At 44.1% G+C, this 18,303-nt stretch overlaps 1 protein-coding gene and 1 non-coding gene across 4 annotated transcripts in view; both read right to left on the bottom strand.

Moving 5' to 3' along the window:
* LEMD1 (LEM domain containing 1) overlaps positions 1 to 12,775 on the bottom strand; it is a 61,614-nt gene extending 48,839 nt beyond the window's left edge. Inside the window, exons 1-3 of one of the 3 annotated variants that reach the window (XM_060231315.1) lie at positions 12,509 to 12,775; positions 3,938 to 4,109; positions 1,051 to 1,170 (exon numbers count right to left, since the gene is read on the bottom strand). In XM_060231315.1, coding sequence (XP_060087298.1) covers positions 1,051 to 1,170; positions 3,938 to 4,091 — 274 coding nt within the window. In that variant the 5' untranslated portion in view covers positions 4,092 to 4,109; positions 12,509 to 12,775. Of the gene's footprint in view, positions 1 to 1,050; positions 1,171 to 3,937; positions 4,110 to 12,277; positions 12,465 to 12,508 lie in introns of those variants that run through there. The other 2 variants (XM_060231316.1, XM_060231314.1) reach the window with 2 other exon arrangements.
* Positions 12,315 to 12,386, bottom strand: TRNAW-CCA (transfer RNA tryptophan (anticodon CCA)). Its single transcript has one exon. It is a non-coding gene; the product is annotated as a tRNA-Trp (tRNA).
* Positions 12,776 to 18,303: the final 5,528 nt, after the last annotated feature.

Here is an 18,303-nt window from a genome sequence, read left to right as displayed (position 1 = left end):
CTCCATTTATTTAACCATTGGGAGAAAAGCCATATTTGGACCAGATAAAAAAAACTAAAATTTTATATGCTGTTAAAATGCCACAACTATGCTGGTCAAAGCAATTGCTCAACCAGTTCACCAGGCTTTCATTAAAACCATGGACGATGGTTACAAAGCTGCTTCAGAAGTTACACTTTGAAATCTCATTTTTTAGAATGTACAGAGGAAGACAACCTCAATGTCCACTTACACCAGGACAACTGTCTCACAATGTTATGCTTTCACTGGTGGTGGTGGAAAGTGCCATCAAGTCGCAATCAATTTTGGGTGACCCCATAGGGTTTTCAAGGCAAGAGATGTTCAGAGGTGGTTTCCCATGGCCTGGTTCTGCACACATGACCCTGGACTTCCTTGGTGGTTTCCCATCCAAATACAAACCAGGGCTGACTGTGCTTAACTTCTGAGATCAGGCTAACCTAGTCCATCAAGGCCAGTTCCCTTTCATTTCATTTTTCTCTTAAAAATATATGAGATGTGTACATATCTTTTTTGCACCATGGAAAAAACAACTTCTGTCAATGCTCTTAAGCATAGGGAGGTGGAGGAAAGAGGTTTCTGGCCTTGCATAATGCCAACTATGCCAGATATATCTAAATATTTCCTTCCCTTGCCGTTTCCCTACAATCCTAGGAGGGCAGGGTCATATTTACAATCTTGCAAATGGCACTGCAGGGACAAGTCAAATACAAGAGAAACTTTGGTTTGGACAGACCAAATCCCTTGGAAATCAATTAAGTTAGACTTATGAGTTTTTCTCTCCAAAGGCATACATACGCAAGGCAAACTGCATGCAGGCAATTTTTTTTTTTAAATACATCAACTCTGAAGGCAGAAAATAACTTAAAAACCAAATGACATCTTTGGATGAGGGCTGCACAATAGACAGGAAGAATGAGGGCTTTGGCTGCAGTTCACTTACTCAGAAGCAATCCCAAAAACACCGATGAGGATGCTTTGAAGCAGACCTGGTTCATGTGGCACATCTAGTGAAAGATTTGCAAGCATTACCTTGTTCTTCATCTTTTCCGTTATCAGAAACACAATCATCACCCTTCTGTCTAGCTGCTACTGCTGGGCATCCCTTCATGAACTGCAGCAACTTTTTCTCATAAATGGCCCTTGTAGAAGCTGAAAACAAACAGATCATGGTGTAAAGGCTTGCAATGGTTAGAACAACATTTCTCAAATGGGAGTCCAGGAACTCAGTTCTCCAAGTGACAAGTCCTTTGTAATAACATAAGGCAAACTGTTCCCCATCCAGATTACACAAAAAAGCCCTCCCCGCAGCTATCTAGAAATAGGAAGGGGATGGAATTGCCTTCCCCTTTTTCAACAGAAAGGAGTCCATACATCTGCCAACATCTAGCTTCCTGAACACCTCAAAACATTCACCAGAAAATGCACTGATTGGCTGCCATAATGGTGCTAAGGAAGTACAGTCCAAAGCAAGATATAAAATTGAACAAATTCATTCTGTCTTCTAATGGAAACAATTTTGAAATAGCACACAAGAGTGTGTATTCTGCCTAGAAGTTATTAACAATAAAGATGATTTTTACAGTATCCGGTACAAATTCCCTGGCAATGAAGGGCTGAGATTGATTAGAATTTGTACAGGAATTATTGAGTTGTGGCCCCATAGGATCAGCTACTCTGAGACTTGACCTTGTAGGTTATGTTCAGACCTACAAGAAACTCACTTGATGTTGGGCCAGTCACTCTCTCAACTTAACCTACCTCACAGAGTCATTGTGAAGACAGTATAAGTGAAGGGAGAACACTGTAAATTGCCCTGAGCTCCATGGAAGAAGAACTGTTACGATACCAGATTAGAATGACATTTGCAATTCCAGCAACCACAATAAAACAGTACAGATGGAGATAAAGTTCCAGTACCCGCTTGCCCCGGGTTCAGTGAGGTGTAAGGTAGTGGAAGGAAAAGAGCAGGATGTAAGAGTGCCAGGCTGTCACTATCCTCAACCAAATGCCTGGTGGAACATCTTTGCCTTGCAAACCCTATGGAACAGCAGCAGCTCCCGTAGGGCACAGATGTCCTTAGGCAGAAAGTTCCACCAGGTAGGGGCCAGAACTTAAAAAGCCCTGACCCTGGTCAAGGACAGCTAGATCTTTCTTGGGCCAGGAACTACCAAGATCATAATGCTCTTCTCGGGGCATATTAAGAGAGGCGATCCCAAAGGTATGTGGGTCCCTCACCACTAACAGCCTTGGTCAAAATTTGTTAGTCTTGTAGCTGCCACAAGACACATGTTTCTTTTTACTGGGTATATTTGCTAATATTATCTGAATAAAACTAATTCAGCTCTATATGCTAGAGAGATTATACATATTTGGTTGGATCCCATAAAACTGCTTGGATAATCATTGGGGTTTTTGTTGAGCTGCGATTGTCTCTTAATGATGTTTTATTGCTTTACTGTTCTTCACTGTTCGCTTCAGTTTGTGATGTTGTATGCTGCTCTGAAATTAAGAAGGGCAGGGCAGGGTTTTTGTTGTTGTTAAACAAAATGCTCTCACTCTTCAACTTCTTTGGAAGAGTCAGATGTTTAGGCAGGAACAAGACTAAAGGAAATACCAAATTATGATAAGTATTACAGTGCCTGTTTGGGATTGGCTTTTTTGGCTTCTTTGTGTATTTTTAAAATACTATGCAAGAGCAAATAGCAGGGCCAAAGAGTGAAGCAGTTTTGTTCTAATTTATAAGCTAAAAAGGAGAGCAAAAGCAGACTATGGGGCTCAGATTCAGCCCATCTTCTAGTCATCTCCCACTTACAGATCTATAGCAGCATCAATGTAGAGGTCCTTCGGAGGACAGTTCAACCTTTATTCCCCCCATTTTTTGAGATAGCTCTTAAAACCTAGATAAGACAACAGGAGCTTGAATAGAGCAGACCAGCAGAGGTACTAGGGAAAAACTGGTCAAGGACAATTTCCAATGGCAATGGAATAAGGCTTCAGTGGCCTATATAACTTATTTTCCACAACTAGCAGAAGGGGAATAAATGTGAAACAGGCATGTAAGAATTCAGCTGCAGCAAGCATAATTTTGTTTGCTTTGGTACATTGTTAAACATAGGCATTTTAATTGTGAATTTTGTGGAATATAAAGTGTATGTTTAAAAATTTGCTGAAACCTAAGCCCACTAGATAGGACAAGTCTGATTACACAAAAGCACTCATGACATTGCACGAGATCACAGGGGGACACTGAGAAGTTACAATGACCCAAAAGCAAGCCAAACAGAGAGGGCGCTGCAAATCAGCACTGCAGAAGCAACTCTGCTCAGATTCTACTAGCAACTCCATTGGTATGTGTCAGCTCAGCCACTGACTCCTCATGCCATATGATTGAAGGAGGTGGGCCAGTAAGCTTACACCAATCATCGCTGCTGTGGAATGGTCCAAGCTAATGGAATGGTCCAAGTCAGCTCAGCCACTGACTCCTCATGCCATATGATTGAAGGAGGTGGGCCAGTAAGCTTACACCAATCATCGCTGCTGTGGAATGGTCCAAGCTAAGGCCTCTGCAGTACTGGCAGAGCTACTGAGGCTTGCTTACTCCTCGCTGGCAGCAGCCCACCAGGAACTTTCCTGGTAATTAAATGATCAGTCTGTCCCTGAGCAGCTGGGACACTTTGCTCAAAGTAAGAAGCATCTTCAGTCATTTCTAACAACTCTTTCAACCACTCTTCCAAGCCAGAATCAACTAGCTTGAAGATGAATTTGTTTGAGAAGTACTCCCCTCAAACTGGGATCACTTGAATGCTTGAACGAATTATCTGCTACTGGCAATATGCATTTTCTTACTCTAACCACAGTCTGGATTCTGCTGGCCTTTAAATCTCCCAAATTTACTCATCATATATTTGATGCATACGTAATATTGGTCCAGGGCTGATTCCATACTCAGAAAGCTGTTCCCGTAATTCAGTGTCATTCAGTGCTTTAATGTCAGTTTCATCTTTGGAGTCTTGCTTTGGGGAGCCTTCATTCTGCTTTTCTACAAGCACATCTACAGTAACTTTCTCCATTTTGTCTAATAGTACAGCCTGTAATAGAAGACAACACTAGTTAGGAATGTTTCCTCTATTTCAATGCATTATGTTCCACTAACTGCTTTTGTATTTTAGAAATAAACACAAATTAGCTGAACTGCTGTATTTGGATTCTCAGGCTTTGAACAATTTCTAAATGACTAATGGTTCTCTCAAGCAAACAGTGTTAAGATCTATACCCATTTATAGCAGACATAAAAAGACAAACATTAAATGATGCATACAATAGCCATTGATAATTAACAGCAACAATTTCTAAATTCCAGATAAGCATTCTAAAAAAAGTTTAAGGTAGACTATACCAAGAGCCTATTGACTAGTAAAGAACCTAGCAATAGCAACCTGTCATATTTTCAACATTATGGCCGACACAAATCTGAGTCCACCCGGCAGCCCTGTATTTAGTATTTCTACCCCACTACATCTAGTGAAACCCACCACATGATCTGATGGCACACTCCTCCAGACCTCGGGCTGCTATAGTGGGTGCAGGGATACTACCAACTACAGCCAACATGACCCCAATGTCAGGAAGCAGGCTGTACTTTCTCTTATATTTGTTTAGAAAATCTACATGCCCTAACTTGAAACCTACTGAAGGCAGTTCACATAATAAAACAATACAATAAAATAATAAAACAGAACTTAAAAATTAGCAATACTAAAACAGGCCATAGAAAGCTATGGTCATAAACAGATATCTAAATCAACATTCAATAGCCTAAAATGATATCTATAAAACAGGCTAGAAGCAGATGGTAAGAATAGCTAAAAATAATGGACCCCTTCAGTTGTTTATCTCTGGTTGCTACCCACCTCACCTCTGCAGCGGCAGGAGAGCAGAGCAAGGTTTGCGATGAAAATCTCAGCTGGTGAGCTGGACAGGATAGAACTCCAATCCCCCAAGCCAGTCAGTGCCTTAAAGAATTGCCTCCAGAAACCAATATGAAGTTAGCATGGATCTTTCATATGTGAAGGATAGAGGGGTCTCAAATTACAGAGACCTATTTATCTCCCTCATTCCAGAAAAATCCTAGTCACTTTGGAGGTCCAGTTTATGGATACCCCCTACAGCAGAGATGTAAAATTTCCAGAAAGCCACTTGAGGGAAGCACCCCCCCCTTATTTTGAAAGGGGGGGAAAGGGGGGGGGTTGGGGGGGAGGACTGAAATATACACAATACTTATACTTTCCAATAAAACCTGAACTTCTTTTACTGACTGAAAAACATAAAATGCATCATTTATAACTTAGCATTAACATTGTGTTATTTGGCATATTTAGGGAATTTAGAAGTAATAAATATCTTCATTTTCATATCAAGATGGCAACGAGGCAGGAGCTCGGGTGCTAGAGCTACTGAAACATAGGCTTCCACCTGTCTGTTTAGCTGCTTCAAACGGCAAAAACTGAAACTGAAAACTTACGTTTTTACTATGGGAAGAGCGAAAGTTTAACATCGGAGGGTCCCACAGAACGTCAGTTAAGTTCAATCTTTACCCTACCGTTTTCGGCGAGTGAGGCCTGGCGTGGATGTGGAGGGCTGCTGAGGCTGTGGTCTGGAATGTAGGTGTGACCGGGCGGGGCCGGGCAGCGAGTGGAGTTGGATGGAGCCAAGTGGAGTCGGGGGACCTGTACGACGAGCGGGGCACTGGGCGCTGATGCGGTCAGGTGCCGGGAGTGGAGCACTGGTGGGGGTGATCAGCGGCAGCTGTGGTGCCTCTGGCTTGGGCGAGGAAGAGAACTTGAGGCAACCGCCCTGGGCATTGACGAGCACAAAGGTGGAGCGGAGGTCTATGATGGCTGTCCTAAGTGCCGGACGACTCCACGAACGGAGCTTTGGAGCCTTGCTGAATGGCGGGGGGACACGAGGGGGGGTCTCCACCCCCCCCCGGGCCTGCCAGGCTGCATGGGGGGACTGTTGGGCTCAGGCCTTCGTTCGCTCGCTCTATACATTGCCCTATATTTTGCTCTACATCCTGCTGTACGACCACTGCACTTAACCCTGCACTTTATCCCACAACTACACCTGAGAAACTGGGGACCCTGCTCTTACACAATCTGCAATTTGAGGAGAACTTTACATCTACATTATAGATGCACAACAGCACTTTACTCTGTGACAACAACTACCTCCAGCCATTTACAAACTGCCAGTTTATAATTGAGTTGCTTATGGGTTTTGTTAATTAACTTATAGAGATTTAGTTGGATTGATTGGTTTCAGATATATATAAATTAAGGGTGGTTTATTGTTAAGGTGGGATTTATAATTAATAATTAGCCATTAGAATTAAATTAAGTATTTTAGTCAATTAATTTAAAAGGGAGATTGTGGGTAGGGTTTTAACTGGGTTGATTAACTTTAGAATTGGCAGCTGGAGGGGCGGAGTGGATTGGGGAGCTAATCAAGTGTGGGGTGTGAGTTGTACGTCTGTAGTGGCTACGACAGAAGTAGAGATCAGTGGGAGATGACTGGCCTAGGGATTCCAGTGCTCCTGGGGAGGGGGAGGTATGACGGTGGGAACAGACAATATAAGGGAAGGACCGAGACCAGACAGCGCTCGATCGCCTTCCAGTCTGAGTCCCATCCCGAGGGTGACAGGTAGAGGGGCCAGGTTGAATGACTCGCCTCCGTCATTGGTGTTATGCAATGCCAGGTCCATAAACAATTAGACCGTCCTTCGAGAGTTTTTACTCGAGCAGGACATGGACCTGGCTTGCGTGACTGAGACCTGGGTACAGGAAAGAGACACAGTGGCTCTCTCACAAACGGCTCCCCCCCGGGCTACTCAGTCTTTCACCAATCACGGACTAGCAGGCGGGGGGAGTGGCCCTATTCATACGAGAGGCTTACTCCTTTAGGGCTCTCCCGACCCCAGAGATCGGTGGTATTGAATGTGGCTGGTCTGGCGTGGGAGGTTGGAGAGGGGTTGGCAATTTGGCTGGTGTACCGTCTGCCTAACACACCAGCCAATGCCTTACCATCCCTGATCAAGGCTGTAACAGGCTGGGCATTGGAGTACCCAAGGCTTGTGATCCTGGGTGATTTCAGTGTCCATGCTGGTGATGCAGCCTCTCGCCAGGCGATGTCATCCATGGCGACACTAGGACTCTCTCAGTTTGTTACATCCCCCACTCACCAGGCGGGGCACATGTTAAACTTGATCTTTGCGGCCAGGGTTATGGTGGACGATATAACTGCAGAAGCAGTGCCATGGTTGGACTACTTTGCCCTCAAGGCTTGTGTGGATGCTCCACTCCAAACCCATTTAGGCAACGATCTTATTATGGCTCGCCCGCGGAGTCAGATGGACCCAGAGTGGTTCCAAATGGCTCTACGGGATCCCTGGCCCCCTGGTGATTCTCTCGATGATCTAGTTGATACCTGGCATGGCTGGCTCTCCAGAGTCATCTATGAGATCGCACCTCGACGCCCTCTGCGACCCCGCGTTAAGGTGGCCCCGTAGTACACCCCGGAGCTGCGCCAGCTGAAACGAGGACTCAGACGGCTAGAGAGGCAATGGCGGCATACTCAGGACGAAGCGACTAGAACATCTTATAGAGAGTTTATGAGGTCCTATGAGATGGCAGTCAAAGCCACAAAAAAATGTACTTTGTGGCTAAGATTGCATCTGCAAATTCGCGCCTGGCACAATTGTTTAGGACAATTCAGAATCTCACAACACTGCCCCAAGGCAGGCCAAATGTTAAGGAATTAGAGATAGGCTGTGAGGCTTTTGCGAATTTTTTTGCAGACAAGGTCATGTCACTCTGCCATGACTTCTCCGCCACACTGGATACAGTTTGTGAACTCGAGGCCCCGTGCCTGTCTTCTGGTTTGACCCTGGATCGCTTCAACACACTCAGCTTGGAGGAAGTTGACAGAATTCTCTCTACTGTATGTCCGACAACCTGTGATCTGGACCCATGCCCCTGCTGGCTAATTAAAGCTTGCTAGAGGGAGCTAAGATGTCCTATAGGGGACATCGTAAATAGATCCCTCTCGGAGGGCCTTTTTCCAACACCTCTTAAAGAGGCTGTGGTCCTCCCCCTACTGAAAAAGATTACATCAGATCCGACTGAATTGGCACATTACCGGCCGGTCTCAAATTTGCCCTTTTTGGGCAAAATTATTGAGAGGGCAGTGGCGTTGCAGTTGCAGAGTTTTCTGGATGATGCTTCCATCCTAGATCCATACTAGTCCGGCTTCTGCCCAGGCCATGAGATGGAGACAGTTCTCGTCGCCCTCATGGATGATCTCCAGCGGCATCTGGATCGAGGTGGTTCGGTGGTACTGTTGTTGTTAGACCTGTCGGCTGCGTTCGATATGGTCAACCACCAGTTACTGACCCGCCACCTAGCCGACGCAGGGATTCAGGGGCTGGCCTTGCAGTGGCTTTCCTCTTTCCTTGATGGTCGGGGACAAAGGGTGGCGATTGGGGGAGAACTATCCCAGAGACACCTACTTAATTGTGGGGTGCCTCAGGGGGCAGTCCTCTCCCCGATGTTATTTAACATCTACATGCGCCCCCTTGCCCAGATTGCCTGGAGATATGGGCTGGGTGCCACCAGTACACTGATGACACCCAGCTCTATCTATTGATGGACGGCCGGACTGACGATGTCCCTGAAAATCTGGACCTGGCGTTGCAAGCCGTGGCAGGTTGGCTTAGGCTGAGTGGGTTGAAGTTGAATCCAGCAAAGACAGAGGTCATTTGCCTGGGCTGTGGCGGTCTGTGGCGGTCTACCAGCTTTTGATGGTGCGCCACTGAAAGCAGTGCGCAGGGTCAGGAGCCTGGGGGTGCTACTGGAGTCTTCTCTGACAATGGAAGCCCAGATAGCAGCCACTGCTAAATCCGCCTTTTTTCATCTTAGGCGGGCGAGGCAGTTGGCTCCCTTCCTGGAGCGTGATGACCTGGCAACAGTGATCCATGCAACAGTCACCTCGAGGTTAGACTACTGTAATGCCCTCTACATGGGGCTGCCCCTGTGCCGAATCTGGAAACTGCAGCTAGTGCAGAACGCGGCAGCCAGGCTGTTAATGGAACTCCCTAGGCGGGAACATATACAGCCTAAGCTATGGGAACTGCACTGGCTGCCAATTGTGTACCGAGTTCGTTACAAGGTGCTGGTTATTACCTTTAAAGCCCTATATGGCCGAGGACCTGCCTACCTTAGGGGCCATCTCTCCCCATATGTTCCCCAGAGAGTATTGAGATCTAGTTCACAAAATCTGCTGAAATTCCCCGGGCCAAAGGAGGCCAAACTAAAAGCGACAAGGGAGCGGGTCTTCTCGATTACAGCACCCCACTGGTGGAACCAGCTACCAGAAGAGGTGTGGGCCCTGCGGAGCCTTAATCAATTCTGTCGGGCCTGCAAGACCATCCTCTTCCAACTGGCCTTTTAAGGTGGAACCATTGTATCATCGCCATGAAAACTATGTTTATATGCATATACCAAGACTGTAGCACCATATCATATTGTGGTTTTAAATTATTAGTTTAAATGCTGTTTTAAATGTAATTGTACTTTTAAATGCTATGAATTTTATTGTTGTATTACTGTAATGATGTATTTATGCTATGTAAGCCGCCCTGAGCCTGCTTCGGCAGGGAGGGCGGAATGTAAATTAAAAATTATTATTATTATTTTCTATAAGAAAAATGCAAGTATACCCAATACATAAGAAAGTGTTGCAAACTACCCCTATGCTATCATAGCACATATATCTTTATTTTTTTCCATCTGAAAAGTAAGAAAAAGAAAAGTTGAAGGCAGAAAACAAATTTTGTAGCGAACAGAGGAAAGTATATTACTTGGGACAAAACTTTTCATAGAGTCATAATAGGCTGGACTGCCAGCTTGTCTGCATATTAACTTTATTAAAACACTGAACTCTTTGATAATGTATTATTATTAAAATGTTATCATTTACAGTTGTGACATTTAAAGAAAAACATTGAAAATACCCCAAAGGCCTTTTCTCCAGGTGCCAGCTGTCTAGTCTTAGATGGCAAGGCCACCCAAAGCAGGGCCTCTGCAGATGATAATGGTTGGGTAAATTCATATGGAGAGTAGGCAGTCCTTAAAGTATGCTGGCCCTAATTTGTTTAGGGCTTTAAAACTTAGTATCAGTTCTTTGAATTGGCCAGAAGCAAACTGGGAGACAGTACAGGTGGAACAAGACTGGAGCTTTATGATCCCTAAGACACTCTCCAGTCAATATTCTGGCCCCAGCATTCTGTATCAACTGTAGCTTCCAAACAGTTTTCAAGAGCAACCCTATGCACAGTGCATTTCAGTAATCTAATCATTTACCAGGGCACGTGCTACACTGGCAAGAGCTTTCCTGCCCCAAAGGGCTGCAGCTTCTTTATCCAATAGGAGGCATGGATCCAGCAGCAAAACCCCAGGCTACAAACCTGCTCCTTTAGAGGGAGTAAAATCCCATCCAGAACAGGAAACTTCCTAATTCCTGGATTAAACCATCCCACCAGCAGCACACCCATTTTGTCAAAATTAAGTATGAAAACAAACACAAAAGTTGAGCCTCTGAAAAAGAGTGGACAAATATATAGGCAGGTGTATGGGTCTCCAAGTGGAGATGCCTGTGGGCTAGGGTTGCTGATCCCCGGGTGGGGGCAGGGGATCCCCTGGTTTGGAGGTCCTCCCCCACTTCAAGGTCATTAGAAAGCAGGGGGAAGAAGGAAATGTCTGCTGGGCACTCCATTGTTCCCTATGGAGATCGATTCCCATAGGGTATGATGGAGAACTGATCAGTGGGTATCGGGGGCTCTGGGGGAGGGGACCATTTTTTTGAAATAGGCACCAAATTTTCAGCATAGCATCCATTGCCTTCTCCTCAAAACACCTTCTGAATTTCAAAAACATTGGACCAAGGGAGGTCCAATTCTGTAAGCCCCAAAAGGTGCCCCTATCCTTCATTATTTCCCCGTGGAGAGAAGGCATTTAAAAAGCATTTGGTCCCTTTAAATGTGAAGGCCAAACTCCCTTTGGAATTCAATTGTGCTTGTCACAACCTTGCTCCTGGCTCCATCCCCAAATATTTCTTGAATTGGATCTGGCAACCCTACTGTGGACACCATGGTGCCCACTAACAAATCTCAATTGTCTGCAGAAAGGTGGAGTTTTTGCGCAGCAAGTCTTCTGACTGGCCAGTGGAGATATGATTGGCTGTGCAGGTTTGTAGAAAACATGCTTTGGCAGCTCCCCCAGCTCAAGGAGAGACAGTGCGATGTACTAATTAAGAGTGGATTTCATTTTCCACTCCTCCACATGAAGCCTGCTGGGTGACCTTGGGCCTGTCACAGTTCTCTCCGAACTCTCATTTCTGCTTACCTCATAAAATGCCTGTTATAGGAAAGGGAATGCAATTGTAAGCCACTTTGAGCCTCCTTAAAGTTGAAAAAAGCAGGATATAAAAACCTCTTTGTTTTCTTCATCTTCACGGTCACTCCACCTCCCTCAGCAGCCATTTTGTGGCTGTTTATCACGCTGTGTTAGAATTCCAAAGAAGCCCGGTCTCAAAAAAGTGTTGGGGGAGGGGGGCTGGTCTATCGCTTCCGACTCTCCTTGCTCTAACCCTCCCCCAAAGAACCAAGATTACAAACCCACTTTGCCCCCTTTAACATTTAGAGAAGTAGGCAAAACCAAACCTCCATGTGGTAGGATTTTCTCACTGAAAAAATTTAATGACGTTTTTATTCATAAGTCTGGTTTTTGGTTCAAAATAAAGTCACACAGGTACTGTATGGGGTCATCGGATCACCTCCGTGGGCGACTAGGTTTCAAACAACAAACCTTTGACACAAGCCCTGTACGCGCCTTCCTCCTTTTTGTAAGAAGAGACATTTACCTCAGTAAACGGCCCTCTCCCTTTTGGTCTCTACCTTTCTCTTTCGGAATTTTCCATATGACCAATTATTTCTCATGAGACTACAAACGGGACTCTTTCTTCCCAAACTTTAGAGGAACTTCGTTCTCTGAAAACCTTTACTAGAAATTTTTTGAAGCAAATATCTAAGCAGTCTGGCTATAGATGGTTATCTTAGCAGCTTTCCTCCCGAGTGTTTCACGGGGGAACCCTGACCATGTTCAGAAAGAGCAAGTAAATCATGTATACTTGTTATTTCACATACGGTGTAAAATAAATCCCCGTTTTCAGCGGGGAATCACTGACCCCGACGTGATTCGAACACGCAGCCTTCTGATCTGGAGTCAGACGCGCTACCGTTGCGCCACGAGGTCCTGACAACAAACTGGAAAGGAAAGCCTGAAGAGGCAGCAAATCCCTCCTCTCTTTTTTTTTTTTTCGCTCTTAACTACACATGCGCACTGCGCCGTTTTCTTTTGGCATCACATATACTCACCGAAGGGTATCTTGCTTCCTTTGCATTCCTACTATTGGCTTGCTTTAGGCCAAAAGAAAAACAAAAAATTGCTCGTTTTCTACCACTCTCCACTCAGAGAGTAGGAAACCAGCTCCCGTTTCCCTAAGAAACCACCGAAGTAATAGACATCAAGAAGTCGCACGCGCTCCCGGGCTGGTTTCAAACCGCCGTCTTAATTGACAGCCGCTGAGCGTCATAACCGCCAACCATCACGCAGTTTACACCCTTGATGGGAGGATCCTACGCACAGGTCTCGAGCGCGAGGTAAGGAGTGTTATGATGGGTGCTACCATTCGGCTCTTCCGAATGGGGGGGGGGGGCGGTTTGTCATCTACCAGAAAGGTCCACAGGAGGAGATGCGCAAAGGCAGTATTCTTATATTCGCTGCCGAGGCTGCTTTCTCCAGGTGTAGAGGCTTTAATGACGGCTTAAACTGGCAAAAGTGAGTAGGCCGGCGAATAAAGTGCTTTTCTCGGCGTTGGATTCACCGTTGGAGTTAATGGACCTGTACGCTTCCCTGTAAGAGATTTCAACAATAATGCGCCCCGCTTTTGTAAATCTGTTTCTCCAGTCGCCATAGCGCAGTGAAACGACGTGAAGGATTTTCCCAAAGGGAAACAGTTTTCATGTGTTGTGGCCCCTGTATTGAACATGGGGTTCTGGGTTTTGTGCCACTATAAGACTATTTTAACAAAACCTCCCCTAATCACCTCTGAAGGTTACTTTGAAAAAACCCTAAGGGATGGCCACCATGAGTCAGCTATGACTTGAAGAAAACAACAAACATAAAGCACTGCAGGGAGGATTCACTCGTTGCATCTAAAGCACATTAACACTTGTGCTGAAATAAAATTTTATTAGTCTTTAGTTGCCTGTTTTTGGAGATTCTTCACTTGCCAAATTACTGGTTGAAGTTAAAGTGGACTGTAAAAAGAGATCTTACAACCTTACCTTTGCCTTTAATATAAGAACATAAGAGAAGCCATGTTGGATCAGGCCAATGGCCCATCCAGTCCAACACTCTGTGTCACACTGTGGCCAATATATGTGTGTGTGTATATATATTATGCTTATTTTATATGCTTATAATATGCTTATTTTTAGGGGGCTTACTCTCAAGTATTCAGGGTTATTGCAAGAGCTCCAAGCATGCATCTACAACGAGCCTAAGAAGAATTGAGGATGCTCAGTTTCCTTAACTCTGTGTAAGATGGCAAGCTGTGTAAGCTTGGGGAGCAAACATACAGTGTTCAAGTCTGAAGTGCAGGAGCTCTTCTTGTCCTACAGCTATGTCCCTAGCAAACCTACAGGGCTTTTTAAAATGCACAGGTATGCAGTTCTGGCTGGCTTGGTATCAAGGGGTGTGGCCTAATATGCAAATGAGATTCTGCTGGGCCTTTTCTAAAGAAAAAGGCCCTGCCTGTATAACAGACAAAAGAATGTTATTCTTTCCTCTTGAAATGAGTAGTGAACTCAGGATTAGGGTATGTCCCTAATGAAGCCGCAACTGAATGCTTGCGGGAAGCTCATCACCTCTGGCATGAAACTCAAATACTCTTCAGATTTAGGAGAGAGTCATGTTGAACTGAAGCAACAGAACAAACTTTGAGTCCAGTAGCACCTTTAAGATCAACAGAATTTAATTCTGGGTATGAGTTTTCATGTGCATGCACATTTCTTAAGTGTGTGCATGCACACAAAAGCTTATACCCAGAATTAAATATTGTTGGTCTTAAAGGTGCCATTGAACTGAAATACTAGAAAAAATGCAAGCATCATAAACAATATACGAACAATAGAATATTGCTTCTACTATATGGTACAAAAACAGAGGATTAGGTATAACATAAAAATCAAACCATAACATTAGACTGGTCCACAGCTGAAGATACAGCTGTTCAATACAGCTAAGATAATAAAGAATGTTCATAATAAGCCAGAATTCCCAAGTCAGCAAGTCCAGTGTGGCAGGGAACTGTTCAAGCTGTCAAGCGGCAAAGAGACACATTTTCTTCTCTCCAAATCTGCTGAAGGATGTCAGCATACATTGCTAACAGATCTGCTCTATGTTTCAATTCTCAACCCCAAACTGAAGAATCTTCCTCAGATTGTTACTATCACAAACTGTTTAAAATATCTGCAAAACAACAATTGCACATTCTGCCCCCCTTACCAATCCTTCTTCAAATGTATTACTCATAGCATACTGAGTTTAGGAGAAGCTATACCAGCATTAGAAATTTAGGAACTGTGGTTGACTTCAATTGTAACTGGTGCTTCAGGGAATTATTAATTTTAGGACGGGTAAGCATACTTCATAAGGGGCAGAGGATCTGAAGAGAAGAAAACACATTTCTACACTGCTTGATAGCTTGGATGAGTTTGCTGCATGGTGGCTTGAAGAGTTTCCTGCCACACCAGACTTGCTGACTTGGGAGTTCTGGCTTATTATGAGCATTCTTTATTGTCTTAGCTGTATTGAACCCAGCTGTATTGAACCCTGTGGACCAATCTGGTGTTGTGGTTTGATTTGTATATTGTACTTAATCCTATTGTTTGTATATTGTTTATGAATGACATTATAGACTCTTGCATTTTCCAAATATTTGGTGCCACACAGTTGATTTCATGTTTGTTGGCTAAGTTGCCGGCACTGGGGAGCTACAGTTAATTGAGGGAACCATGAATGCCAACTTGTACTGTGACATACTGAAGCAGAGCATTATCGCCTCCCTTTGGAGACTGCGCCACAGGGCAGTATTCCAACATGATAACGACCCCAAACACACCTCCAAAACGGCCACTGCCTTGCTAAAGAAGCTGAGGGTAAAGGTGATGGACTGGCCAAGCATGTCTCCAGACCTAAACCCTATTGAGCATCTGTGGGACATCCTGAAATGGAAGGTGGAGGTGTGCAAGGTCTCTAACATCCACCAGCTATGTGACGTGCTCATGGAGGAGTGGAAGAGGACTCCAGCTGCAACCTGTGAAGCTCTGATGAACTCTATGCCCAAGAGGGTTAAGGCAGTGCTGGAAAATAATGGTGGTCACACAAAATATTGACACTTTGGGCCCCATTTGGACATCACTTAGGGGTGTATGCACTTTTGTTGCCAGCAGTTTAGACATTAATGGCTGTGTGTTGCGTAATTTTGAGGGGACAGCACATTTACACTGTTATACAAGCTGTAGACTCGCTACTTTACATTGTAGCCAAGTGTCATTTCTTCAGTGTTGTCACATGAAAAGATATACTTAAATATTTACAAAATGCGAGGGGGTGTACTCACTTCTGTGGCATACTGTATATACAACTGTGGATTTGATTATCTCTGCTTTCACCTTAGTGGCTAACAGTCTGCTTTATTTTATTTGTATCCCACCCTCCCACCGAAACAGGCTCAGAAAGCATTTAGCCTAGCCAAACTGCTTTTGTGATATAGCGGTAATAATGCTGGCCTTTAAAGGGTTGTAGCAAGATAATGTAAGTGAAGAGTCATATTAGATCATCTAATGCAGTGTCCTGTTTCACACAGTTGCCAGTCAGATACCTCTAAGCAGGGCTTTTTTTGGTAGAAATCATTTGCATATTAGTCCATTTGCATATTAGGCCCCTGATGTCACCAGGAACAGCCCAGCAGGAATTCATTTACATATTAGGCCACATACCCTGACACCAAGCCAGCCGGAACTGCGTTCCTGTGCGTTCCTGCTCAAAAAAAAAAGGCCCTGCCTCTAAGAATCTCACAGATTCTTAGAGGTATCTGACAGTACTCCTCTTTGGTTCCTGCCCCATCAATAAATTAATCCTGAGAGGGTGAGAGCACACCTAGCTTTTAAGCAATTCTCTGTTTCTACCCAGAGATCCGGTTGATAATGTCATTGCTCTGGAGCTTTAATTTTTTTAAAAATGGAGTCTCACATCTCTTTGTCCATATGTCACTACACCCATACTGGGGGATCAGCCACACTTACCTCAGCGTGATATTTACTTCCATGTAAATGTGCATAGGATCAAGTTGTTAGCTGATTTTGCATGTGTATGCATGCAAAAGCTCACATCCTGAATAAAACTTTGTTGGTCTTAAAGATGCTATTGGACTCTTACTTTGTCACATTGCTTCAGACCAACACGGGTACCCACCTGGAACTGTCTTTTCCTCCCTCAGTTAGAGAATCTAGAAATGATGGGGGTTATTTCTCTCTTTATTGCTTCACTTATTTCTAGTAAAATGGAAATTGTGAAATTTTGCTCACAGTCTGTCTTCTGGTTTATCTGCAGGGTGTGCTGGGAGGAACTGCACTAGCAGAAATAATGGGACTTTCTATGCAGAACTGTGTCACTTGCTGTGTTCTATAGGGGAAAGCCCTGCAGATGGCACTGTCTAATTCTTCCTCTGATCCAGTTACATCCACAACTCCCGTAGCTCCAGGCAAGTGCAGAATGCGAAAACACATCATCAAGTCATTCATGTATTTACATCAAAACTGTCAAAACAGTTATTTTTAAATTGCGGGCTGCTCGCTGCCGCTATAAAATTGAAACCCTCTGAAGCTATGACCAAAAAGAGGTATTGGCATTTGTGCAGGGTCAGATTGATGTAATCAGCCCCTGAACGTAAAATAAGTTTTTTTTATTTTGAGGAGATGGACTCATCCTTTCTGGGGGGCTTTCCCGAGTCCAAAGGGGGAACTTGTTAGAAATCAGTACAAATTTATATTTGACGACAGCACTTTAATAAAACAGACAACAAGAGCTGGTAATTTCTGTAATAACACATACTTCTACAAAGTGCATTTTGTTTTGTTTCAGTGCCAGCAGCTGCTGTCCCTGAGGAAGGGTATAAAGAAACAGTGCATGAAGTTATGATATCTGTAAATTCCATGGGTTTTTAAACCACATGATATTGTGGTGGGGGGTTGTATTTGATTTTTCTAATATAGCTTATTTTTAAAATAATATAAAATAGACAGATTTTTAAATGTCTATTACTTGACACTGAGACAGAAATTGTTTGATAAACACAAAGGACCATGTGTATGTTCTAATCCACCAGGTTTATTTAATTTGTTTATTTAATGAAAACTTGATACATGTTTTCATTTATTTACAGAGAGCCAGTTTGGTGTAGTGGTTAAGTGTGCAGACTCTTATCTGGGAGAACCAGGTTTGATTCCCCACTCCTCCACTTGCACCTGCTGGAATGGCCTTGGGTCAGCCATAGCTCTGGCAGAAGTTGTCCTTGAAAGGGCAGCTGCTGTGAGAGCCCTCTCCAGCCCCACCCACCTCACAGGGTATCTGTTGTGGGGGAGGAAGGTAAAGGAGATTGTGAGCCGCTCTGAGACTCTTCGGAGTGGAGGGCGGGATATAAATCCAATATCTTCTTCTTCATCTTCTACATGGCAGGTTTCCCCTGTTTTTTCCTGGAACCTAGTATGTTTGTTCAGACCATTTTGTTTTGACTTGTGAAAGAATTGCACAAACTCAAGAGCCCATTTTTTGGCATGTGCACTGCCATAGTGGGTATCACTCTATCCTACTGATCTAGTGCACTGCATGTTGAAATCAGATCTGAGTTCCCAGTTTCATCATTACACAGATTTTGCAAATAACACGTAACTCTCTCTTTCAGCCTTAGTTCTCCATTGGCAAATGGAAACATTACTAACTAGCTTCACAGCATTATTTGTAATGGACTTTGTAAACTAAATGTGACATATGAAAGCTTTTAAAGATGAAGAAGAAGAAGATATTGGATTTATATCCCGCCCTC

Source organism: Heteronotia binoei, chromosome 2 (assembly GCF_032191835.1).
Source record: "Heteronotia binoei isolate CCM8104 ecotype False Entrance Well chromosome 2, APGP_CSIRO_Hbin_v1, whole genome shotgun sequence".
Classification (NCBI taxonomy): domain Eukaryota; kingdom Metazoa; phylum Chordata; class Lepidosauria; order Squamata; family Gekkonidae; genus Heteronotia; species Heteronotia binoei.
This window is presented reverse-complemented; position numbering and strand designations above follow the sequence as displayed.